The following is a 27977-nucleotide window of genomic DNA, read 5'->3' on the forward strand; positions in this document are numbered from 1 at the left end:
ACGGTTCTCAACCTGTGGGTCGCGACCCCTTTGGGGGTCGAATGACCCTTTCACAGGGGTCGCCTAAGACCATCCTGCATATCAGATATTTACATTACGATTAATAACAGTAGCAACATTACAGTTATGAAGTAGCAACGAAAATAATTTTATGGTTGGGTCACAACATGAGGAACTGTATTTAAAGGGCCAGAAAGTTGAGAACCACTGCTTTAAAGTATGTGTAATGTGTCGATTTGATTCAGAAAGAATAGAAAAAAACAAAAACAAAATCTAGCACAATATCTGGCTCATAAAAATTCAATGTTAATCATTTTATTATTATAATAACAAGACAGATGACAGTTTTTCATATTACCATTACATTCATGCTAAGGATAATGATGCCATTTCTCATATTATAAATGCCATTTGATCCATTTAAAACACGTTATTTACTATTCTTGGACTATTTGGGCATGCTTAATAAAATATTATAAAACATTCCAAATTTTTTTACTAAGCAAAGCATCTAATTTCACACAACTTTCAATTTTAGTAATGGAAACAATAAACTTATTTCACTTCTTGATATTAAGCAATAACAAGACTAACTCACCAAGACATGCACTACAACCATATCATAGATCTGTCATCAATATGATGGGCTTGGCATTTTATATATTATGTTCCCACTTTAAATTAAGTACTATTTACTAAAACAAAAACAGGCAAAGACAATGAACAGGCAGTTCATTAAAGAAGGAATACAAACAGCCAATAACAACACTGACATACCAATCTTATTTGTAATGAAAAGAAATAGGAATTTAAAAAATAAGGTACCATTTTCTACTTATATTGACAAAGATTAAATTTTAAAAAAATCTAGAGTTTACCAGGGAGTATGCAGGTGGAGGGTGAAGGGGGGGGGTCACACATTTAAAACTAACTTGAAGTGCAAGTTGCACTACAGTTTTGCAGAGCAATTTGGCAATTTTTATCAAAGCTCTAAAAAAGTTTAAACCCTTTGAGCCAATCATTCCACTTCCAGAAACTTTCTCAAGGACATAAGCACATATCTCAAAATGTGTTTACAAGGATATTCACTGCACCACTGTTTACAGTAAATCAAATGTCTAATGGAGGACAAAATGAGTCAATTGTGGTACACCCCCTACCACAGGCAGTGGCTTTCCCTGGATGCCATTCTCCCCCTCACCTCAGCGTCTTCTTTACCAAGTCTGCTTCCCAGAGTCCACATTGGCTTTCTCAGTGATCTGATCTGAGTCCAGGGAAACTGAGGGGGAATCTTCTGGGGACTCATGGGAAATGTACTCCTCACTAACAAAACTGAGAGGTGAGAAGAGAAACAGCCTTCCCTATTTTTAGATGCAATTTTATGACGTGAAGATGGGAGTTATAGCACAGCAGCTGTCATAAGCATGAAACAAGTCTAAGGCAAAATAAACTGAGGCTGAGGCAAAAAAAGTCTTTCTAATGACCCCTCTCAACTGTGTATTGTATGAGATAATGAATGTATGAGAACATTTATTATCTCAATTATATTTGGATACTATTATCTCTGGTCAAAGCACCCTAACTGATATTAGCCATTCAATAGAATACTTTAGAGCCAGGAAAAGTTTTGCCATGGAAGTATTTATGAACAGTAAATGTGCAGTTAAGAAAAAAAAAATAGTATGTTCCCATTTTTTTATTAAAAAACAAATACATTAATATAGACTCATTTGTCAATAAAAGGGTTTAGAAATAGTTACCTCTGATATAGTTATGTCTGAAAGACAGGAATTTAAATGTTTCCTTATTGCAAATTTGCATTTTGTTTTTCTACAATAAACATGTATAGGCATGCTTCAGATATTACAGATTCAGTCCCAGATTACCGTAGTAATCGTTTTGCTGGTGGAGGGTCTTGCTAACCATTTGTAAAAATGCAACACCCGTGAAGCACAATAAAGCAAAGTGCAGTGAACCACGGGTGCCTGTGTCACCCAAAATTCTGCCTCCCTTTTCTATTTCTTCTGTCAATTCATGAGATTCTTGGGCGGGAGAAAAGGTAAACTTGTATTCTGCTAAGCTATTTTAAACTGGGAGTAAGCTTTATAATAGGAAAAGTTGTTTTTCTTTTTCAAACTGTTTTGTGAAATAAAATTTAATAGTATAATAGTATCAGGCATTTATTTTTTAGTGAATACAGAATATTACAAACAGTTTTCACTTCCCTTTGTTACTTGTCATATCATGACGTTGTACCATTTCGTATCAGAATTTCTTCTGTGAAGCAAAAACAGTCCCAAAATGAAGGATCTTCAGGGGTCATAGGAACAGCAGATGAGATTAAATCATTATAGGTAAGAATTGTAAACTGCCTCTGGGATGGTTTAGAATCATCTTGTGATGAAGCCTAAAAGGGAAAAAATAGATTACCTGACTGTTACACTGCATGTTAATCTTATGATCAACTTTATAATTAGGAAAATAACAAATAAGACCAAATTACATTTCAGTAATATTAAAGTACAACACAGGATTTCTAATTGTTTTTTAATCTTTACATATTGCCAATATAGCAAATTCAGAAAAATATGAAATAACCCAATTCTCACACTTCTTGTACATAGCAATAACCTGTGATACTTGTTTAAAATGTCGACTTACTGAGTCACACATCCAAAAATTCTAATTCAGGAGATAAGTTAAAAGGGATCCCAAAATATATAACAAGAAGGTGGGTTATACTGAGAGAGGTTGGGGGCCACCAGGCAAACTTTGGAGAAATACTCTAGACCAGTGATGGTGAACCTTTTGAGCTCGGCGTGTCAGCATTTTGAAAAACCCTAACTTAACTCTGGTGCCGTGTCACATACAGAAATTTTTTGGTATTTGCAACCATAGTAAAACAAAGATTTATATTTTTGATATTTATTTTACATATTTAAATGCCATTTAACAAAGAAAAATCAACCAAAAAAATGAGTTCTCGTGTCACCTGACACGTGTGTCATAGGTTCGCCATCACTGCTCTAGACGCATAACCACAGAGATGCAAAACTTCTTTAGGAAATGATTCATCAACACTAAAACTATATCTTATTCTGCAAGATAGGGCCCTTTTTCTTATTCTATGAGATAGGCCCTTGTTTACAACTGAACCCCATAGAGACCTCTTTTAACATTCTATACATTCTAGTAAAGATAATACTTGGATTTCATATAGTGTTTTAACAAGGTCAGTACCTATTTGCTGATATGGTTATCTCAATTTTATAGATGGAGAATTGAGGCTTCGGAAGATCAACTTTGCTCAAGCTTACCACACAGGTTTAAACGGTCAGCCTGGGCCTAGAACCCAGGTCTTCTGAATAGTATTCTCCTCCTTTTCCCACTATGTCAATGCCGCTGCCTAAATAGACTCTCTCCAGTGAAATAAAAAGGAAGTACCACGTGTGTAAATGTTACAAAAAATATAAAGCTTTATGGAAATATATGCTATTCAGAGAGAGTGCAGAGCTGAGGTAAAATAGGGTAGGTAACAAGGACAGGTAAACTTGGTCAGAACATCTTCAGATAACAGTGGTCAATTTTAATATGCCACCCCCTTTTAAGGAAGATAATCTATGAGGAATTTTAATCCTTTGTTAATCTATCTAAGGCATGGTCTGTGGACTGAACTACTTTTCTGGAGATAATGGTGTGTGTTTGTGTGTGTATTGATCACGCCACATTCTCTCACATGGATTCGTTAAAAATGATATGCATGTAGTTTCAATTACTATAATATGATCAATAGTCCTTACATAAATACTACTGCAGGCTCACAACTATATATAGGCTAAGTGTCCTTGGCCCTAAGTGTGTTTGTTTTTTTAACTTTCTCTACTTACCAATTAACAGAAGTTTACAAACTGTAATAGGAAGAATTGAGACCATGTTATGCCACAATATGACACAAGGATTCGCACATTTTTGATAGTATAACTTGGGAATAATTGAGGATAGTACTGCAAAAAGGAGAAGGGGTTCAATTTGCCAAATAATTCCATTACTCACCACCTGTCAGCTGGGTATCTTTATCTTCAAGATATTCACCGGGAAGTAAACTATTGTTAAGATAACTAAGGTTGTGAAAAGAACAAGAATACTATTCAGAAGACCTGGCTTCTAGGCCCAGGCTGACCATTTAACTACCTTCTTAAAATGTTCTGTAAAATCTCAGATGATCTTAAGGATTTGATAACAAAAAACACGTCTAAATTTATAATCTAAAAATAAACAAAAAAATCCCTCTGAAGCTGAGGTAAACCAAATGATTATTTCTACTAATAAAGAAAAAACTCAAAATTGATTCATGCTTTTAAACTAGAAGTCAGAGAAATCTTAAAATCTTACATCCTGATGTCTAGATCCATCGGGTTTCCTAAGAGCTACTGCAACAAAATGGTGTTCATCTATTTTGCTTTCCTAATAAAAAAGAAAAAGTAAGTAAAAAATACAGATTATTAAATACGTAAACTTATACTTTTGTTTACAACTTCAAAATCTCAACCTCTCTTTCTCTATACACACACACCACACACACTCACACATTTTCCCTCACTTCCCCCAAACATTTAAGGAGAAGTCAAATACATTTTGACCCTTTAGTCTGAAATATTTCAATATGTATTTTCTAATAGGAATATTCTCTCACATAACCATAGCAGTTAATACATTTGGTTAATGTAACATGGAAGTAGTACTTGAATCTACCACCTGTATTACAAATTTTTGAACTAATCCAATAATGTCTTTTATAGCATTCTCCCGACTCAAGTACAGGAGGTAGTCTAGGATTAATTTTGCATTCAGTTGCTATGTCTTGCTAACCTTTCTTTCGACAATACTTTAAAATACAAGCCCCATTCTCCCCCTTTTACTGATAGAACACTGTTCATTTGGCATTTGCTATTTCTTAATGATTTAAATAATACATTCTAAACCAGAGTACTACATAGATGAAGTGTCCTATCTAGGTATCACTAGAGAACCCTCTGCCCTAATTGGTGATGCTAACTTTGTACATGCTTAAAATTAACATTAAAAAAAAATCAGGTTGCAACACTTGTGTATAAAAATGTAGTTAACTACATACTATGGAAAATCATAGTGGAATTTATAGACAAAGAATATTCAACTTTTGCCCAGTCGGTGTGGCTCAGTGGTTAAGCATCAACCTATGAACCAGGAGGTGATTGATTCGATTCCTGGTAGGGGCATATGCCCAGGTTACAAGCTCCATCCCCAGTAGGGGGCGTGCAGGAGGCAGCCAATCAATTCTCTCTCACATTAATGTTTCTCTCCCCCTCTCCCTTCCTCTGTCTCTAAAAATCAATAAAATTTTTAAAAAGTAAACAAAAATACGAAACAAAATTTTCACTAAAAAGGCACTTTACTAAAGCAAACTACAATTAGAAACTGAATTCCTTAGGGACTTTATATCCTTTACCCTGTTTTTCTTATCTTTGTATTTTAAGATATCCAAATTAATAAAACCTAAAATTCAATAAGAATAAATTTAGGAAAAAACATTTAAAGAGGAAAAAATATAAAACCAGTTAAGTATTAGAAAAGGTTTAATATTTTAAAGTTATTTTCACTTTAGCTGAAAAAAGCTCACAATATTTACTATAAACCAAACTATTCTTTTTAACGCATGGTTGTCCTCCCATTCTTTACACTAAATATATTAATAATGTGAACATTATAACATACAGAGATGTTCTGGCTCCAAAATTACTTTTGGAAAACCACTTAGATCAGCAGTTCTAAAGTGTCTGCATCTAATACACATGGCTTCCTTACTTTGGTAACTGGTACACTGAACTGACAAAACACTCAGGGACATTTGGTGAAGAACTTCATTACTCTTCCATGGCTGCCTTCAAATGTACCCTCATGCATCCTCCCTTCCCAGCTCCTGGACAAGCTCTTTAGTCACTTTCACTTAAAAAAACCCATTTCACTCCTAGAACAAATGCACAATCTTCCCCCTTGGCCTCACCTTGCTCTTCATTCTTCCTTTCCACTTTGGTTTCCTTAAGGTGGGGGACATAAAGGAATGGGACTACAGGAAAGGGGCAGAGTAATGACCGATGCTGTTTAACACAGTGTTTAGAACCATATGAAGTATCAGAGGCTAGCTTATCTCACCGGGTGGGCACCTGTGGTATTTTCAGTGACCCACTTTCAGTTCTTTAGTGCTCCCTGTACACTGCCTAGAGTTAGCAGTGTATTCAAGACAATTCCTGCCCTCAGCAACTAGTAGACTGCCCACTGCCTCTTCCTGTGGAGTTCCCTTTGAGTGCGGTCCTTTCTAGACACTTCAGGCCCAGTGGCCACCATTTTCCACAGCATCTATTTGGTCCTGAGGAACTCAGACATCTTTACCACCCAAAAACGTGAAGCACATCTGGCCCATCACTGACCTTCCCTCCTCACCTTGCTACTAGGCCTACTCTCTCGGGCACCATTGAGAATAGAGGATTCCCCATGAGTGAAATGGCTAAGGTTTAACCTTGTAAGTACTAAAGGTTTTTACATAATTTTGGTTACAATTTTTAAAATTGTACACTTAAAATATCCTAAATATAATGTCGTCTTTAATTGACAAAATCCCTACCTTAGTCAGTATGTTAGCAGTTTTAACCCAACTCTCACTCTCAAAATACTTTCTACCCGCCTTGGATCCCCTAACACTACTCTCTTGTTTTATTTCTAACTATTTTTGTCATTCTTTTTGTCTCCTCCACTCCACTTTTATTTATCAGTACTCTCAGGATGCTGTCCGAGGGCCTTCCTCTCTTCAAATTTAGGTAACCTCACAGCGGTAACTTAAACCCCATGGCTTCAACTACCATGCACATGTCAATGAGTATGATTTTTACCTCTAGCCCAGCCTTTCATTCTATTCACCGACACCTTCACTTGGGTGTTTCTATGGCATCTCAAATTTTATCGACTTGTTCTCTAGTATTCATTTTTTCAATAGAAGGTCCTATATAAGTCACAGAATTGATCATAACATCTTTGACATCTCACTTCGTTAACCTCCACCCATTCAGAACTCGGTCTTAAAATACAAATCTGATCTTATCACTCTCTACTAATACTTGTTAAATTCTTTTGACAAAATTGGTGAACACCTCTCATTTTATCTACTCATCACTAATTCTTTATATTCTGGGCACCGACCTACTCTGAACACAATTCAGATGATTACTGCAGCAATAAGCACGTTAGTATTGAACCCATTTGCTGGGCTTTGAACAGCTGGACCAATCACAGTAGACCACTTCCTTGGCTACAGTGACTAGTCAGAAGATAAGCCTCAGATCCAACCTAGGTCAGGGAGTCCCTTCTCCAGGACTCTTAGGACTTGGAACAGAAAAGGAGCTCACCAATCTCTGTGGGGTTTTAACCTGCAAATTGTTACACGTAAGAGTGGTAGGCAGTCATTCCTGCTACACAAACCAGAAGTTAAGAAAGCCGATGTACAAAATGAGAAACAATGGTGGGAGAAAACTGAAGCCAGGATATATGGAAAGGCAAAAGTAAAATAGAAACGAGTTCTGAGTTTTCCAGTCCCTAATTCTAGTGAATCCTGAAGCCCAGTTACATGAAACACTCTACTAGCCTATATAGTATCTTTCTGGATGAAATGAGTTTATGTTGGGTTTCTCTCCTGGCAACTAAGAATCAATTACAGAAAGAAAAAATCTTCAATCTGATCCATAATGCCCTGTATGATGATACCAATCTAACATGGAAGCCCCTCAGCATGGCTTCTTTGGCTGTGCATACACACAGAGCTGTTTCCATTCAGGGCCTCTTTCCCTGCTCATTTTACTTAACTCTCTGACTAATCTCTCCAGTATCAGCTTGTTTCCCTGACTTCACCTTCAGAGCACCAGGATTTGATTCCAGCTGTTTCGTTCCAATGACTAGCCTCCCCAAATTAATCTCACACAAATGCACAAAATTAGCAAGTCCTTACAGTTACAGCAATCTGATCAATTTCTTACCTCAAAAGCCCATTCCTTTTCTTCTTTTCCATCCAGAAACAAACGTGTTTCTTTATAAACCTGACCTAAGTCCAGGTTTAATGGGGACATATCAAATTCAAGCCGTTGCAATTCAAATCCGAGTCCAACACCTATGGCTTTTATGAAGCTTTCTTTCAGTGCCTAAGATACAGAAAACATTTTCTCTGAGAACTTTTAATATATAAAATTTTTCATCAACTCTACAGGCCCCAAACATCTGGACCTTTTACTGGATGCAGTAAAGTAGGCCTAGAGACAAACCAGCTGTATAATCTTAAGGCAAATCATTTCAGTTCACTGTACCTCCACTTTCTCATGTGTAACATGCAACAATAATAGCACTGTCCTCATAGGTCTTTCATAACAATTAAATTAGCTAACTTATAAAACACTTAATGTCTTCCAGCATATAGTAAATTTCATATAAGTGTTTATTAAATAAAGCCTCATCTGTATGAGTTCCTTTAGGACAGAAAACAATTCTAAAAAGTGATAAATAAAATGCCTTGTTTTAGCTCCAAAAGTAAACCTTCTGATTGAACATTAAATATTTTCTTAAATGTCATTATAATGTAATAATGCATATATAAGAATCAAGTTCCCAAGTAATAACCTAAAATTTTCTGCTCTTTTTTGCAAAGATAATGAAATAATTTCAGTCATTAACTCTGAAAATTAGAAAGAGATTATACCCAATTCCTATAAAACATATCCAGCTGAGTCCATTCATCCTTAAAGCTTTTGATTGTTTCCCATTCTTTATTCGTAAACTTTCTCTTCATAATATGGAAGAATTCTGAAATTGAACCACGACCTGTAAATTGAGGAAATAGTGAATTAAAAATAGCGATTCTATTACCAAATCTGTTAAAGACAGCACATAAAACTATAGCCCAACCTTACTTTTTGAATAGTCAGTATAATCTTAAACAAAATTAAGTTTGGAATTAAAAGAATAACACACAGTGACTAACTGGGTTTAGCCCCCGCCCCCCCCCCCCCCCCCCCCAAAAAAGATAGGCTAATAGCAATAATGAAAGTCTGTGAATTACTCAGTATTTAAGGAGAGAAACCATGTGGTTTTATCAATAGATGCTCCTAAAGTTTTGAAAAAATTTAGCAGCCAAACATGTTATACGTTTTAATCAAGAGGAAATTCCTATATATAATAGAATATCATAAATACAGAAGAACTCTTAAAATAGAACAAGTCTATCCTGGAGTTTAAATTTTATTTTGCTATATAACAGGGGGAATGATTTCTTTATTATAATTTATTAGAAATGGGTTGAATGCTGAAAGTTGTTCTTTTCTAAGTTATCACCATGACTGGAAAATATATTTCATTCAAAATAACTGTTTTAACATTTTGTAATATTACTTCTCCAAATAAAACAGATTTTAATTTCAAATCTTTTGGGGATACTATGAATCAGGCTCATTTGAAATATTTTTGAAGTATATCCCTAACTCACCTACTTCCACAGACAAAATATTACATAGCATTCTAAAAATACATGACAAAAAGAACAAACTCAAAGAAGCTGATTCCTAGAATTAAGGGCTAAGACACAAATTAAAATATACAGTATGTCTTTCATACCGTATTTTTCAAAATAATATAATTATGTGTCTGTCTCTTTTTACTATTAGGTAGGAACTTTCTATCATCCATTTATTCTATAGGTAAGTAAAACACGTGAAAATATTACACAAATATGTACTGAACTAATGGTTAAAACAAGTCAATCATGGTTCTTGCCCTCACACACTTACAGTTTAAGTGGCCTATCAGAAAGCTGGGCCCAAGGCAAGGTAGGTAAACACAAATGTTTACTGTATGAATAAATGAATGTTAACCATTATTTGGTAAGTTATTTCCTAAACGTGCCCCATTATTTTCCAGAAAACCTCTTGAAGGTAGTCCCTCTGCAGATTCTGTCAACGTAGCTTATCTACTCTGCCTCCCATTTCTAAAATACCCAACTCCAAAATCTGACATTCTTAACTGATTGACTACAATTCTTAAAAAAATGACATCTGCCAACACAGCATGTCTGGAAAAAAGATGTCAAATCCCCTTACTTAATGCTTTACTAGCATGTAATAACTATCTCCCCCATGACAATTCAACAATGAGCACTCTTATGATTATTCACACTCAAGCGCCCAAGTGGTAGACGCTGGGACTATCATGAGGAAAACAGATGTGATCCTTATCTTCATATGGAGCTTATACTGTCTCCCACAGCAGCCGTTTTCAACCATTTTCATCTCATGGCACACATAAACTATTTACTAAAGTTCTGCGGCACACCAAAAAATATGTATTTTCCCTGATTTGACATATAAAAACAATAGGTATAATTTTGATTCATTCATTCTACAAGGCTATTGTTGTATTGGCTGTTGTCATCTTTAAATATGCAGTGGTTCTCAACCTGTGGGTCACGACCCCTTTGGGGGTCGAATGACCCTTTCACAGGGGTCGCCTAAGACCATCCTGCATATCAGATATTTATATTACAATTCATAACAGTAGCAACATTACAGTTATGAAGTAGCAACGAAAATAATTTTATGGTTGGGTCACAACATGAGGAACTGTATTTAAAGGGCCAGAAGGTTGAGAACCACTGGCCTAAGGGAAAAGGAGGTTAGTACCCCTGACTAAATAGTTAGGTATTGCATGCTTTAAAAATTCTTGCAGCACACTGGTTGAAAATCACTGTCCTACAGTAAAGAAGTACCTTTCCCATAGTTATTTTCTACTAAGAGCAGCTCTTCCCAAAATTAAGATTCCCCTACCATCCCCACTTCAAGACAGTCAAAAGTCTCCTCTTGTTTAGCCAGGAAATATTTCCAACAACCCTACAATAATACATGGTCCTTTAATTCAAGACAAAGATCCTCTTTTATTTTCAAGTTCATTAAACTTATTTAATTCATCTATGTATTCCTAGCCCTCTCATTTTCTCAAGAATAACATTACAATCCATTTTATGAATTCAACTGATGTCTAATGTTTGTTAATTTAAAACTATTATTTCCTAAAAGTAGCCCAGCAAAGCTATAAAGTCATTTCATATAATAGCATTGTTGAAGTATTAAACTGTGATCTTAGGAGCCCCAGGGCTATGAATCCCTTTGATAGTCGGTCACGCTTATTCCTTAAGGCCCTTAATAAAAACTATCTTGTTAAAATGCAAGCATCACTACTACATACTGGCTTGATAAATTACACACTAAAGAAAGTAAAGCAAGCAAGCTTGCAAAAGTGATGAAAGTATATCTGAAGATTTTAACTAATGGGAGCACAATAGCTATATAAATCATGAACTGTTTCCTCCTGAATAGATTCTGGCACAAACAGGGTAAATAATAACAACAGGAAGCTAGCTACCTTGGATTTGGAAGACAGCATTATATAACTGGATCGGAACTGTAGTTTAACAATACTATAAAAAAGCCTAAAATTTTAAAAGATATCCTTGTTGTCATATAAGTAATTTTATTTGTTGGTTTCCTCAAGTTACAATTTAATAATCTTCAAGCTCTCTGATTTTTAACTATATATGATGGGGCAATCAAGAAAAAGAAATTTAAATATGCATGCCAATAAAAAGCTGATTAACACAAAAAGCAACCTAGCACAATCACTGGAAAGCAATCACATAACTGATTATGTACAACTAAAAGTATCTGATATGAGTGCATTTTCATATACTTTTGAGAGCATCTTATTTATTCCACAAAATAAGAGATTTGACGGCAAAAGAAAAAGATGATTTTGTAAACATTCAGCCAAAGCACAACAGTGCCACCCTGTGGCATTGTGGTGGAAAGACAAAGTGGGTGAGTACTCAAGGACTTCATTTATTCAGAAAATTTGAATTAAAAAAAAAAAAAAATCAGCCCAGCCCATATGGTTCAGTGGTTGAGCGTCGACCATGAACCAGGTGATCACAGTTCGATACCCAGTCAGGGTCAGGGCACATGCCCAGGTTGTGGGCTTGATGCTGGTAGGGGGCATGCAAGAGGCAGCTGATCAATGATTCTCTCTTACTGATGTTTCTATCTCTCCCTCTCCCATCTTCTCTGAAATAAATTAATATGTATATAAAAATAAATTAATATGTATAGAGAAACTGGACAAAATATTTAATAAAAAAATCAGTAGGAAATACCACAATAGTAATTTGTCCTTCAAGCTATCTGAAGACAGCACAATTATTGGACATACCAATTGGCAAACCTGCCTAATAATACCATCACATATTCATGTTTATTACAATCTTCATTTTTATCATTCTACTACTGCACATGTAGAAACAAGTATACACATAAGATAAAATTACTGAAAATTTATATAGAACTATTAAACAAGTTTTAAAAAACCAGAACCCCATCTTATAGTTTAATCTTTAAGGAAAGCAATATTAGATATTAACTAAATATTCACAATAATAAACTAATCAAGGTCATACAGCAACTTGGAAGCTGATTAAACACACAGTATTAATCTACAACGAGATAATTTATAGTCAATACCCTAGGCTGCTACTACAAACCTATGGGAAAAAGAATCCTACTAATACCAGAACCTCAACACCAACCAACATCAATCTCTCCTCAGAATAAAATCAGCATCCCAGTTAAAGTTTGTCCCTCTTTTTAAAAAGGGCCAGTTATTTTAGAAGGAATTGAGCAATGTCCATATGTGTGCTTCAGAGTAATGAAATTTAGCTTTGGATAATAAATTGTATTAGAAATTCTAGTAGTTTCATTTTCTAAGTACTGAATTACATGTAATCTTGCTTCCATGGGAGGTGAAAGTCTTCTAAAATTTGAGTTAATATGTAAACAATAATGTCTGACTTACCAGCTCACTTGTCTGGGAATTTATCCAGATACAAACTCAGAATAAAACAAAAATGTCTAAGCTGCTAATATAGGTTTCATAAACTACCACAAAGCCTGTAGCATGCTATTGACAAATGAGGACGAAAGGGACCATATGCTAACCTGACTAGGTAGGGAAGGCCTGTACGACTGTTGTGCAAACTCAAAGACCTGAAATAACCACAAACGATGGTCTGAAAACTAAATATTTAACTACAAACAAGTTATAGTGGGTAGTCATGTCCTAGGCCAGTATTTTCCCTGACAAAGATCAACTTAGATCTTTACTGAGCCCATCTGTCTTTTTGCCTCTAAGATAACATATATGCAAAATGCATGGGTAACTTGTAACTTCCCTTCCGCCCTCTCCCCCGCCCCCCTCAGGGCACAGCAAATGGCACTGGGACATTCCCTCATTGTTGTTGTTATCAAGTTAACTGTCAACTGTTAATTATGTTAAACTATCCTGTATCCATCTATGCAAAAGAAGCATATGTCCATCATTTCACTTTTTATCCTATCCCAGAGGATTCCCTGCTTTGCTTTATCCCGCCTCCTTAATCTATCACCAATGAATTTCCTGTAACCCACTTAGGTATTTTCTTTTTGATGGTAAATTTATAAAAACAAGGTATGAACTACCCATTCTCCGGAGCATTATCTCAATTCATTGAGCTTCGCAGCATATGTCAACAGTTTGGCTCAAATAAACTCACATAAATTCTTTACAGGTTTCAATGGGGTTTTTTTTGTTAACACAAAGGAGCTCTTAAGCCCTCCATACAAGTGGCTCAGCACAGAACACTAGATCGAAATATGATGACATAGGCTTGAAACTCTCCACCACTTAGGCAGGCCCAAACTGCAGTTGCCTAGTGTTTTTATTTCAGTGTGCAGTTATCAACACCTACATGGACCAATACACACAGGCAAGAAAAGGGCCTGCAGTTTGGGCTACTTGGCTGCGAAGATTTTATCCTTAAAAAAAAAAAAAAAAAAAAGATTTTATCCTTCAAGTAAAGGGAAGGACTCCAAAAGCAGGGTAGAAGGGCAAAGGGTGGGGCCACGCTGAGGAGCCAAAAGACAGAGCAGGGAGCCACAAAGTATTAACCTTAGGCCTTGACACCTAATGCAATTTGCTCCCTTGGGTTTTGAACTTGGTTGGGACCTTTGCCTGACCTCTTTTGCTTTCCAATGTCTCCCTTTTAAAATGGAAATGTCTATCATATGCCTGCCCCACCAATGTGTTTTAGAAGCAGGTGCTTTCTTCTCCTATTTTGAAGATTCACTGATGAGAGAAGAATTTTGTCCCACATTGCATCATACAGTCTCACCCAGGCCTAATTTAGATGATTCAGATAATGAGATTTAGAACTTTTTGAGTTGATATTTAGGTAAGACCTAGGCTTTAAAGTTAATGTTGGAATAGTTTAAGACTTAAGGATGCTGGGATGGGATGAATTTACTTTCTTAAAGCTATAAATTAGGGACAAAGAGTTGGGCATATCTACCTACCTACCTACCTACCTACCTACCTACCTACATAAAAGCCTAAGCGACAGTCCGACCGGTAGCTATGATGCACACTGACCACCAGGGGGCAGACGCTCAATGCACAGGCATGGAAACATGGAACAGATTGATGAATCTCATAGAGAAGGGGATGGGGGGAGGGCAGGAAAAGATTAACCAAGGATCTTATATGCATACTAGAGGCCTGGTGCATGGATTAGTGCACTGGTGGGGTCCCTCGGCCTGGCCTGCGGGGATCAGGCTGAAACTGGCTCTTCAAATCCCCCGAGGGGTGCTGGATTGTGAGAGGGTGCAGGCCAGGCCAAGGGACCCCACCAGTGCAGGAATCCATGCACTGGGCTTCTAGTTAAGAAATAAACATGTAAAGTGCCCAGAACTATTAAGTACTTAATAAATATTAGATCTAAAGTTGTTGGGGTAGTTTTTATATATATTTCCTCTTTTGTGAATTGTTTTCTCAGGTTCTTTGTCCATTCATCAAGTTAAGTCTTAAGTAATTTTACTATCAATACTCACAAGCATTTTATATATTAACAACATTAACCTTTGTCTGTCAGATTTTGCCACAAATATATTCCCTGGTTTGTGAGAGAAAAGATATCATATGAAATTAACCACATCTCTGACTTTGTGGTTTCTTGCCTTTCTAAGCTTAAAAGACATCCTTTAAGAAGTCAGACCAAGGCCCCCTGGTGGTTACCACAGGCTGTGTTCTTACACTGACTGTATAGAAATAGGAGGCAGAGTAAACTTACCCCATATACACCTCAGCTCAGGCTCTTTGCCTGGTCTGTATGGTGAATGGGGAGACATTGGGAAAAAAAAAAAAGCCAGACCAAATATACAATTCTATTGTGTTCTATTAATTGTTATGAAAACCTAACTCTAACCATATTGTTGTACAGTATGAAACAAAGATCTAAAGGGCTTTAAGATTATTTAACCCATAAAAAATGTTGACTGGTTATAATTTGCTTTGCTGACTCTGTAAATTACATCTAATATGTTGTCTAAACATTAATGTGTCTAACCTGGGAAATTATTTATATATAGAGAGAGTCCTTAGCTGCATCTCAGAAATTCTGGTTCAGTAAGGTAGGTAGTTTCAAAAAAATTTGAATTTTTAGTAAAATCCACACTGATTTTAATATTCTGACCACCATTCTAGAAACATTATCTTACCTAATAATACACAAACATGTAAATTGACCATACCTTCGCTACACTAACCAGCCAATCAGGAGAGTATGCAAATTAACCCAACAAAGATGGCGGTTAATTTGCATACGTAGGCGCCAAACTGCGGAGCAAAGCCGACAGAAGCCTGTGTGCCACCTTGGTGCTGGGGCTGCTGGGGGCCGGATTGGAGACACAAACACGCAGGAGAGCCCAGCATGCAGCAGCCCCAAGCCACTCCAGCGGGCCTATCGCAGACCCGACCGGGAGCCGCGGGGCCGAGCAGCGAGGCACAACCCACCCACTCCTGCGGCCGATTCCAGCAGTGTCCAGGCCTGTGGGCCAGGCTGGGCCACGGGGGGCGAGCAGGAAGGCATGACCCGCCCACTCCACAGGCCGATGCAGCCTCGCCTCTCTGCCGCTGCCTCCGCCGCTGCAGTGTTCGGACCCAGGCCCCCAGCCTGCCCTGGGCTCCGCTCAAGCAGGGGCTGGGGGCCTGGGGTTTACTAAACGTTACTGGAGCTGCTCCCCAAACCCCCAACCCCTGCCCCAGAACCACGCTGCCTGCAGCAAGGCGCCCCGGCAGCGTCCTGATAGGTGGGCGGTGGGAGAGCCATGGAAAGGCGGGGCCACCAGAGCCAACCTCCCAGGGGTCTGAGGAGAGAGCCTGAAGGAAGAGGAAGCTTCGGCAAAGCGGCCGGCCAGGAGCCATGGCCATGGGGTCTGCAGGCGCGCGGACAGGCCTCCGCCTGATGGGCGGATCCTGGGCAAGTGCCACGGCTTCGGGGAAGTGGCTGGCCAGGAGGTGGGCGGCCCAAGGGGTGCAGAACAGCACCAAGGTGGGGTGCACTGGAGGGGGCTCAGGCCTGGGCAGGGTGCTGGCAGGCGGGGATCTGCCTCGCCCGCAGAGAGCAAGGTTCTGCAGTGGCCCCACGACTCGGGAAACAAGAGGCGATGACTGCAGGCATGGAAGGACGCCCTGACAGAGAGGCGCAGACTCGCAGCCCTGAGGCAGGGGTGGAGGGGCAGTGCCACCTCAGTGGAGGAGCGCTGCACTGCTGGGTACCCCACTGCGGCGGTTTCGTGAAGCTCCCGGCCTAACTGGGCCTCGCCGCGGCCTGCGCACTTGAGAGGCTGGGACTCCTGCTCCCGCCTTGGCCCAAAAGCCAGCCTGCGCCCACCCTGCACCCAGTTCCTGCCTCGCCCCGCCCCCAGTGCTCACCCCGCCCCATGGGGGTGCACACCTGCATGGTGAGTGCAAGCCTACTGCCTGCTCCCCAGAAGGGGGGGACATAAAGAATGGGGTTGGGGGTAGGGGAGAGGAAAGAATGTGGAGCATCCATGATAAAGAGGTGGTTGAGAAGGAGGCTCGGAAGCCTCACGGGGAGGTTTGTTCTGTTTGCCTTGTGGCTGTCCCTTAGGAAAAGTGGAGAGCATGGCTGTGAGGGCTCCCTGCGTGCGGAGTCCAGTTCCATAGCAAACTGGAATTGGCCTCAGTTTCCTGGTCTGAAAAATGGATTAAGCGTGTCCCAGTGCCTTCGCTGAGATCTGAGGGCCAATTGAGATACTATATAAAGAAAATGAGGGAAGACATGAGAACGAAAAGGAAGGGCGAGCAACACAAAAGAAAGATCGGAAGGAACCTGTAAACCTATTGTCACTTAAATAGGGAATATAGTCAATAGTGTTGTAATGACGGTATGAAGCCAGGTGGGTACTGGAAATATCAGGGAACACTTTGTAAAGTATATGGTTGTCTAACCACTATTCTGTAACTAATAAACCTGAAACTAATACAAAATAATATTGAATGTAAATAAATGAAAGTAGGAGTGAAATTTTTCTAAATTTCAAAGTTTAAATAAAGGCTGTAAAGGAAGTAAGGGGGAGAATAAAAACAGTGTTTTTCATTTTACCACGTTATTGTCTTTTCAGTACATGAAAAAGACCGTTGTCTTTATATGGTGCTTTTATACTTTTCTAAGTCATTATCTCATTTGATGTTCAGGGCAACTTAAAGACAGGATAATTATTCCCTCCACTATTCAAAGAAAGGAAATCTTGGTGCCTGGTCCCAATGATTCAATCGTCAAGCCCTTATTGTAAAGCAGGGTTAGTGAAATTTTCTGTGAAGGGTCATATCTCTACTAATAAAAGCCTTGGGGGTGATCTGGCCAGCAGGGGAGGGCGGTTGGGGATGATCAGGCAGGGGAGTAGTTAGGTGTCAATCAGGCTGGTAGGGGAGCTGTTAGGGAGCGATCAGGCTGGCAGGCTGAAGCAGTTAGGGGCAATCAGGCAGGCACGCAGGCAAGCGGTTAGGAGACAGTGGTCCAGGATTGTGAGAGGGATGTTGAACTGCTGGTTTAGGCCCGATCCCAGCAGTCGGACATTCTGGGATCAGGCCTGCCAGGCATCCAGGGACATCCTGGGATTAGGCCTGTCAGACATCCTGGGATCAGGCCTAAACCAGCAGCCAACATCCCCCAAAGGATCCGAGATTGGAGAGGGTGCAGGCTGGGCTGAGGGACACCCCCCTCCTGTGCATAAATTTCGTGCACCAGGCCACTAGTATACATACAACAGTAACAGCCACCACAACAATCTTAGAGCTAACATTTATCAGGAACTTAAGAATGCTATTCACTTTACATATTTTTTCCTATCTACCCAACTCTGATGTTGGTAGAACTGTTTAGCCATCAGGATCTAAAATATACTATATACATATACCCACAAATTCTACAGGAATACAATTAAATATAAAAAATACAATTTTAGTCTAAAATCTAGGAGACTCTATAACCTACGATTGGGAGTAAATCTTTTACCAATTTATTTTTTTTCCAAACAAGACAGAATTCAGAATTTATCAAGGAAAAGACAAGTATATTTAATCAAGTAAACTTCATATGGCAAATAATAAAACCCAATTCAAAAGATAATATATAAATACTGGGCTCTAACTCTTCTCTCTCCTAGTTGTCTATTGTTTTGCTAACACCGCACTCATGTTAATAATACTTGTTTTAAAAATGGTAAGGCAAGTCTTCTTAGACATTAGTTCCTCTATAAAAACTTTAAATTTAACCTAGTTCCACAGAATTGTAAATCCTTAAACATTATCAATAAAGCCTGGTATTGAGAGGCCATATATCGTAGAGTGTAGTGCCCAAATACACAGGTTTTGTAGTATGGGTTCAAGTCCATGATCTTCTCCTGTTTAAGTTGCCTTGAGCAAGTGTCTTAATCTATTTTATAAAATAACAACATTGCTGGCCCATGAACAATGGGGGTTTCAACTGCAAAAGTGCACTTACATGTGGATTTTTTCCAATAAACATAGTCAGTCCTCCCTATCCCAGAGTTTCACATCTGTGGAATCAAACACACATAGACCAAATATATATATATATATATATACATATATATATATATATATAGGTTAATCCTCACCCAAGGATATTTTTCATTGATTTTTTAGAGAGAGTGAAGGGGGCGGAGGGAGGACAGAAAGAAAAAGATAGATGTAAGAGAGACACAATGACTGGCTGCCTCCCGAACCCGCCCGCCTGGGACCAGGGATCGAGCCTGCAACCAAGGTATGTGCCCTTGACTGGAATCGAACCAGGAACCCTTTAGTCTGAGGGCTGTCTCTCTATCCACTGTCAAACCAGCCAGGGCTTACAGACAGTTATTTATTTTTTTTGTATTTTCCCCCACCCCAGGCCTTTAGCACCCTGTTGGTTAGGCATATATATACATACAAGGTCTTTGGTTGATTACCTCCCACCACCCACCCTCTCCCACCTTCACTCTGAGATTCCGCACTCTATTCCATGCTTCAAGTCTCTGGATCCACTCTGCTCATCAGTTTATTTTGTTACTTAGATTCCACATGAGTGAGATCAGTGATACTTGTCTTTCTCTGACCGACTTATTTCACTTAGCATGATACTCTCCAGGTCCCTCCATGATGTCTCAAAGGGTAAGAGGTTCTTCTTTTTTACTGCTGCATAGTCTTCCATGGCACCAGTTTTTTTATCCACTCATCTACTGATAGGCACTTGGTCTGTTTCCAGATCTTAGCTATTGTATACTGTGCTGCTATGAACTTACGGGTGCATTCTTTCTAACTGGTACTTCAGGTTTCTTATGATATATTCCTAGAAGTGGGATCACTGGGACAAATGGAGATCCATATTTAATTTTTTTGAGGAAACTCCATACTGTTTTCCATAATGGTTGCACCAGTCTGCATTTCCACCAGCAGTGTACTAGGATTCCCTTTTCTCCACATCCTCACCAGCACTTGTTTGTTGATTTTTGATGACAGCCATTCTGACAAGGTGTGAGGTAATATCTCACTGTGGTTTAAATTTACATTTCTCTGATGATTAGTGACTTTGAGAACATATAAGGAACTCATACAACTGAACAAAAGGAAGACAGACAGTATTTTTGAAGCAAGGTTGGAAATCCACAGATGCAGAGGTGACTGCATGCATTTTTCTATGCCATTTTATTACGTAAGGGACTTGAGCACCTGCAGATTCTGGTATCCACAAGGGTTCCTAGTACCGTGCCCTGCAGATACTGAGGGATGACTGTAGTTAAGTCTTTGGGGAGTCCAGAGTTAGACAAAGATTTTCAACTGCATGGGAGTTCAGTGCTCCTGAGCCCGGTGTTTGTTCAAGGGTCAACTGAACTTACATCCTAGGCTTAAGTGGATCAAACAAGATGATGCATACAAGGCATTTAACACAATGTTTCACACATAGGAGTTACTCAATAAAGAGCAGTTCTACATTATGACCCCACTCAACTCCTCTGTACACTGGGAAAGATCCAGTCAGTAACAGAAGGAGGAATAATACTCCCTGCCAATAAAGACCTGGTTTTTCAGTAAGAAGTTCAGAAGTTCAGAGTACAAAGGGAAGTGCAACTTATTTAAGCAACTTACTGGCTCTAAATCTCCAAGCTTGAAAAAAAAGTCCTTTCAGCACATCCTGCAAAATACAAATCTAGAAGAATGTAGGTGAACCTAGATAGAAATGACAGTGGAATAGACTGCAGCTGGAAGAAAGTTGAAAACTGAATCTAAGCAGGATGGAAATGGAGGAGAAAAAGAGATAGGAGATAAATGGAGAGTGAGGAAGACTCAAAGGAAGACTATTTTTAATCATAAGTCACTGATGAGAACAGTTTACATTCTAATTAGCATCTGATATGAATACCAATTTTCATTACAGTTGTGTACTCATTTTTTTTCATTTCTCAACAAATTCAGTATTTTCAGCAAAAGTGAGAACTCACATCATTTGTACATTCAATACATATTGAGCACCTGCTCTGTGCTAAACACTTTTAAGTACTAGGTACATTGTGGCAAAAAGGAAACGAGCATGGTTCCTCAATTTATCTAATGAGGGAAAACAGATAATAACCAAATAACTAAGTCATAGTTACATATGAGAAGGGCGCGAAGGAAGAGATCAAGTAGTCAGAAAAAACCCTGCTGAGGAGGCACTGGCTACTTCTCATCCTTCCAAGGTACCCAAGGAAATTCTTGCATAGGTGGAAGAACAAGAGGGACCACGTTTTCTGCCACCTTGAACAAGATAAAGTATGCTACATTCAAGGTAATAAAAGAGTAAAGACAGAAAATAGTGAGCAGAGAGAGCAGATAGAAATGTAAATGGTGGTACATGAGAATAAGATGATAGGGTCATGTTAAAGGGATTGGATTTTATTAAGAGCCAACCTACGTCCCGCTGGTGTGGCTCAGTGTTTGAGCGTTAACCTATAAACCAAGAGGGCATGGTTTCATTCCTGGTGAGGGCACGTGCCTGGGATGGGGGCTTGATCCCCAGTAGGGGGCAAGCAGGAGGCCGCTGATCAATAATTGTCTCTCATCATTATTGATGTTTCCATCTCTCTCTCCCTTCCTCTCTGAAAGCAATAAAAATTATTTTAAAAAAAGAACCAACCTAAGAGTTTTAAGAAAACTGCTGTAGGTTTGTTTAAAGACCATGCCAACTCTGTATTATCTGGGTGAGTACAAAAGCAAATGGGAAATCAATTAAGAGTCCATTAAAATAGTATAGGAGACACTACAGTAGAAGGAGATAAGAAAGGTCCTACCACAGTCCTAGCCATCATATATACCACAACTTACTTTATACTTACTGTACTTAAATCATCTAACAGTTGTTCTAGAAAACAGTCCTATGATAGTCATTTCAAAGCTATTAAATTAGTATTAAATCTCAAAACAATGAGTCATTTTGTGCTAATTAATATCCAGAAAAGTTTATAATAAAAATGTTAAGCAGAAAATGTAAAAACCTTGGGGAAAAAGTATCATAGTCGTGGGGAAGCATGAGAATTGGTTGGAAAGTTTGTAAGACGGACATACTGAGAAAAGGAAAGTGTGTGGAGGGCCCCCCACCCTGTTTATCAGAATTCTGACTTAGGGGAGTGCTGAAGGCGGTGCCCCTAATTGTTCCTTGACCTTTCCAAACAAGTGTGTGCACATGCAGACCCCCGGGTGTTTACTGGAATCCTTATGCTTAATCTTTGGGTGTCCTTGCTTAAAGGACACTACAAACACATGTGCCCCCCCAATATGTCTGGTTCCTTTAGCCAGGCAGTCCCTTAGCCCTCTCACAGCAAATGTGTTGGAGTAATCCATTCATCCTACTCCATTCATCCGTCGCTAAGGGTCTGCTGGTCATCACTGGCAAGTCTTTCCCCAAATTTAAATCATAGTTTTTATACTGTATCTATCTTGCCTTATTTTGTAAATATGGGAACAAAACTGAGCAATTCATAAAACTATGTTTTCTTTTACACTTATGATACATAAATTATATTGACTTACAAAACACTTCGCCCACAGAAGTTAGGAAAGTACTGCACTGCCAATTTATTTTACCAACGTCCCCAATATCTTATAATTGCTTTTCTCTAGACACTCATTAAACAAATATTTACTGAGTACCAACTATGCACCAGCTACTTTTTTTTTTTAATTAGGGTCCTTTCTCCATTAAGCAAATAAAGTAGTGCAACAATCTCAATTGTGGGCATCTGGCTAGAAGGAAGAAACCATTACTAGATCCATTACTATATTTTCTCCTGCCCTGCCACAGAAGCAATGGGAGAACTGGGAGGAGGTGGAGGAAAATGATCTGCACCTAGTAGATATGACTAATGTGACAAGGAAAGACTCCACAAGTTCCTACATGTTTCCCTGCAGACAAAATAGGAGTCATGAAAACGAGTCTTTCAAATACAAATGATGCCCACAAAGATTGACTCCATCTCCAGAGGTGACAATCTAATAACATGTCCAGTACAAACTACAATGCACTTGAGGCTGTCCTAAATGTTACCCTCCATCATTTAGTAACTTTTGGGAATGTCCCTTAGCTCAATTTCTTTACTTATTCTGATAAGCAGTGGGATTCAAATGATTCTCCAGTGAAATAAACCACTGTCTACTACCCACCCTCACTGAGAAATAATGTCCATCACTGTTATCACTAGTGGAAATTACTGAGATAATACTAGTGACACTGGAAAGTATTGCTTGTCTTATGATTTATTGGATCTATCATAGCTTTTTGGCAATGAACCAGACAAAGAATAGGAAAAGGCATGGATACTATGCTTAGTCAAATAAGATAATAAAAGTTGGGGGCAAAAAAAAGTCTTAATAATCAGAAAACTAGACCTTCAATTAAAGCTTAGTTATCATCCTATCATTTATTAAAAGTTTCAATGAGTAATTACCTGTTTATTTAGTGTTGATCAAAGCCAACATTATCCATCGAAGCAATTGGTAATAAAATCTGTGTCTTACAGTAAAGCATAATTTCCAGGCAGATATCAACCTGATGAGCCAACCTTTCTATGTAATTAAGCTGACTGCATTCTGAGGAGTAATGGCCTCTCTGGTAATTTCTGACTTTAGGAAAAGTTCATAAAGGGACAAAAGAACATTATGAAGGCTTAAGGGCTCATTCCAAATCCTCTACAGCAGTGGTTCTTTCAGAATAAGCCTTTTATGACACTGCTGAAAAACAGATCCTCTCCTGAGAAAAATTCACACAAAATGTAGCAAATAATTTCAGTAGGTTAAAATAAAATTACTTGATGCTTATCCTGGGTCTCAGGTCAAGAATCCCTGTCATTGCTAGCAGAGCCTCTTGCTGAGCAAAGTTAACAATAGAGTTGTAATAGAAAGGTTTTATAAGCAAGTCAGAGAAAAAGTAACTGGTGGGAAAATTCAAGGTAAAGACAATTACAGCAAAAGTGAGAGGTGAGATTCACAGCCATACTCTGAATGAAACCTTACTATAGCAGTACATTTGACAAATATTTATTGGGCATTATTATAACCTAGGTAGGGTGCTAAGAGATGTGATTGTGAACAAACTCAGATGTAGCTAACATAGTTCCTGCTCTCATGTGGCTTATAAGAACCGGGGGAATGGCAATCAATCATCCTGATAAATAATTATGAACAGATATATTACCAGAATGCAAGAAATACATTTTATAAGAGAGCCTACAACGAAAAAACCTAGCTTAGATTAAAAGTTCACAAAGGCTTCCCTAAAGTAAGACTGAGGTGAAAGGTAACCAGTCAATTAAGTTCTCTACACAGAAATTGGGGTGGGGGATAAAGTTAATACAAATCTTCCAGACCCAGGAAAACATAAGCAAAGATCCTGAGGTAGTGTGGAGATGAAGTTGCACTATGAAATAAGATGTTTCTATTAATAGCTTTCTTTTTTGCTACTTATCTTTTGATAAAAATAACAGTATATCCATTTTAGGGTGGTTGGGACAATTAAATCGGAGAATATATGCAAAGCACTTAGTAAAATGCCTTGGCACACAATAAGTGCGCACTAAATGTTAATGATGATAAAAATTATAGCTAAGAGAACCTGTGTTCTATAAAATTCCCTGGGCATATTCAACCACAACAAATGTTAGCAGTTCCTACATCCACCAATTACAAATTTCTAAGGCAAAATATAAGCAAGTTAAATATTTTAATAATTGCTTGCTCTTCATTTTTACTTATATAAATGTGCTACAAAGAGTTGTAGATATAGCATAAACACGTTAACTTTTCTAAGAACTACAATATACTTTATCATTGAGATTACCTTTTAAACAAACCAAACAATTTACTGATTAATTTTGAGATATGTTTAAGTGAAACAAAGTTCTTATAATTATTATGTTTTTAATAGAACGCCACTGAAAATTAACTCAAGCCCAGTTCGACTTAACATCATTTAAATAAGATAATAAGAGCTATTGAAAAACTTTACACATTTAAGTCTTCTAAAATAGTTTCAAATTTAGTCTTTCTTAAGCTGAGGTATAGTTAAAAAATCTTTACATTTCACTTTGCCTCTGGCAGAACATTACATGGAGAATCTATTCTTTTTTTAAAATATATTTTTATTGATTTCAGAGAGAAAGGGAGAGGGCGAGAGAGATAAGAAACATCAATGATGAGACAGAATCATCCATCGGTTGCCTCCTGCAACCCCTGCATATGCCCTGACTGGGAACGGAAACATGACCTACCTCCTGGTTCATAGGTCGATGCCCAACCACGGAGCCACGCAGGCCAGGAGAGAATCTATTCTTTATGTAGAAGTCCATTAATATTCTAAGTAATATACCCTTTTTTTAATATATGCTCTCTGATATACTACCTTTGAGTATTGAGCATATTTTTCCTAAATTTAAGTGTGTAAATTACATCTCCTGGCCTGATTACTCAATAGGTATGAATGGAGACAAGGAGATACAAACTCTTGCACTACAAAAATGCAACATTACCTGGAAAACTAGTTTTCATTATATCAATTCCAACTTGTAGCTCAGGTTCAGCAGCAAGTACAGCATAGTCCCCTTGATGAGAGATGTTAAAATTGAAATTGGGGTAAGGATTCAATGAGTCTTTTGCAAGAACTGGTTTTCCTTTTGCAGTTCTTTGCAAACGAATATTATTCCAAGGGATATTCAATTTCTCTGTAATTAATTTCCTTATCATCAGACGACCAGCCTGTTAAGAAAATAAAACATAAATATTTGGTATGTTTAAGTACACTGCCTATAATATACAAAGTATGTTTTTGTGGTTTCTAAAATATTTTTTAGGGTTTTAAAACATACATTCCATTAAGATTTAAGCAATGCGTAAGAAGACAGGAGAAAAAGTTAGTCTCTCCTTAGCAATTCTCTCCCTTCAACAGGTAAGCAATATTAACAAGTAGGCATCCTTCCAGTCTTTTTTGTAAGTACCTAAATATAAGTTCATGTGCATATGATTTTGCTATCTATCTATCTACACATATGTGATCCTACTCTATGTAGTATTCTACCATGTATAATCTTTTTAACTTGTGCTGGGGATTATTCCATATCTGTCCATATCCATCTGTTCTGTGCACTTTTAACTATAGCATAGTGTTTCACAGTATCAAGGAAGTATAAATAGATTGACTTACTCCATTATTGGACATTTTAGGCTGCCTCTAGTTTTGCTATTACAAAAAACTCCCCAGTGAGTAACGAACCCTGTTGTACATACATCTCTGTACATATGTGCAAGCATGTCTAGATCATACATACCAGCGATTTCCAAATGGTGTGATGCAATAATTTTTAAAACATGCAATACCAGACTAGTCAGGGGCACTGACCTCTTTTCCCTTACATTGTCAAATTATAAAATGACGACAGCCAACACAACAACATCCATAGGTGTGAACGACTCAAAACTATACCTATTTTTTGTCAGATTGTCAAAAAATTATATTTTTTGGTGTGCCACAGAATTTCAAAAGTTTATGTGTGCCTTGATATGAAAAAGGTTGAAAATCGCTGCTACATACCCATCACTCATTTTCAACAATTAGCTACCCATGATCTATCTTTTGTCACATACACTCCCTCTTCCACTCCCCCACCTCCACATAATACTTAAGAAATTACTATAACCACACATAAATACCCAGGGGTATAACAAAGTATACAATATTTTGTGAGATACCTTTCGTTGTTGTTTTTTGTTTTTGCTTCAATCTAACAATGAGTTTTAGATATGCAATACTTTGAATTTCACAATGTCTTATAATTGAAAAAAAAGAGTACAAAAATATTCACCCATATACCTTCAAAAGATTAATGAATTAGGCCAAATTTCAAGTGAAAAGGTGTTTCAACATAGGAGCAATTTCAAGAAACGACTGTTTCTGGAGGGATGGCCATTGAAGTCCAATTTTCCATTTGTTGCTTAAAAATACATAACTAAAATAAATAACTATTTAAGATGCTGTTTTCCAAGCTATGAGGTCAGGAAGGTAGACACGGGGCCGCATCCTCCGGGGGCTCCCGCTTCACGGGTGCAGGAGGCCGGTCTGGGCCTCGTCCGGCTCCACGGGGCGCAAAGATAAACGCAGTCAGACCGCCAGTGTTTTGGGGGGGCCTCTCACGTGCAGGGTGCCCTCGGGGAGCGGTGGGACATTTAACAGGCAGACGCCCAAGCAAAAAAAAATAAAGAAGATAACAAATGGAAATACAAAGGCATTTATTACGAGGAAAGAAGTGCAAGTACCCCGCAGGCCTTCCCTACACCTTCTCGCAGTTTCGCAGGGTCCCGGTTTCCACGGCAACGTGGGAGGGGCTAACTTTTTGGCCACGAGCGAGGCCTTCGAAGCGACTACAAAGGCCGCGGAGACCAGGCCGGGGCTCAGACTCGCAGCGCCCACCCTCCTCGCCCGGACCCGCCCCGCGTGTCGCCGGCCCGTCTCCCCCAACAGCTGCGCCCTCGGCTCACAATACCCAAGCCCCGCAGTACCATGGCTGCCTTGGCGTCCCGGGCGAAGACGAACTGGCCAATGCGCTCCTTCTCCTCGGGCTGGATCGACCGCACCGCCAGCAGCCACTCGGCGCGGCTCGGCAGCCACGTGCCGCAGGGGAAGGCCCAGCGCACGCCCTCCATCGCGGGCACCGAGCAGAACCGCCGGCCGGGCGGAGCCGGGAAGCATACGCTAGAAACGAGCCTCGCCGCCACCTCGGGCCTGGCGGCACGGACGCTGACCGGGCTCCAGCCCCTCTTCCCGGCGTCCGTGCGGAAGGGGCGGGGCGTCGCGTCGCGCAGGTCCCCGCGCACGCTCCCACCTTGACCCCTCACTGGCCCGCCCCCAGAGCCGCGGCGGGGCGGAGACGGAGACCCGCCCCTGCGCT

General features: G+C 39.0%; 1 protein-coding gene and 1 non-coding gene across 2 annotated transcripts; one reads left to right on the top strand and one right to left on the bottom strand.

The window, feature by feature from the left end:
• Window positions 1-284: 284 nt before the first annotated feature.
• Window positions 285-27869, bottom strand: AASDHPPT (aminoadipate-semialdehyde dehydrogenase-phosphopantetheinyl transferase). The gene is made up of 6 exons (XM_070425991.1): window positions 27589-27869; window positions 25566-25791; window positions 8777-8898; window positions 8064-8225; window positions 4393-4464; window positions 285-2407 (listed from the first exon to the last, which is right to left on the bottom strand). Exons 1-6 carry the CDS (start codon window positions 27730-27732, stop codon window positions 2243-2245), a joined length of 891 nt encoding a protein of 296 aa, XP_070282092.1. The 5' UTR covers window positions 27733-27869; the 3' UTR covers window positions 285-2242.
• Window positions 15203-15334, top strand: LOC139019139 (small nucleolar RNA SNORA51). The gene has a single exon (XR_011473034.1). It is a non-coding gene; the product is annotated as a small nucleolar RNA SNORA51 (small nucleolar RNA).
• Window positions 27870-27977: the final 108 nt, after the last annotated feature.

This window comes from Myotis yumanensis, unplaced genomic scaffold, assembly GCF_028538775.1.
Source record: "Myotis yumanensis isolate MYYU_CA2020_CCGP unplaced genomic scaffold, mMyoYum1.0.hap1 SCAF_10, whole genome shotgun sequence".
NCBI lineage: Eukaryota > Metazoa > Chordata > Mammalia > Chiroptera > Vespertilionidae > Myotis > Myotis yumanensis.

Coding starts and splice junctions, on each gene's coding strand:
- AASDHPPT (XM_070425991.1), bottom strand. CDS start 27,732: ATGGAGGGCGTGCGCTGGGCCTTCCCCTGCGGCACGTGGCTGCCGAGC. Junction 8,899..25,565: donor AATGAAAACTAGTTTTCCAG/GTAATGTTGCAT, acceptor CTCAATTTACAG/GTCGTGGTTCAATTTCAGAA. Junction 4,465..8,063: donor AAAAGGAATGGGCTTTTGAG/GTAAGAAATTGA, acceptor CTTTTTTATTAG/GAAAGCAAAATAGATGAACA.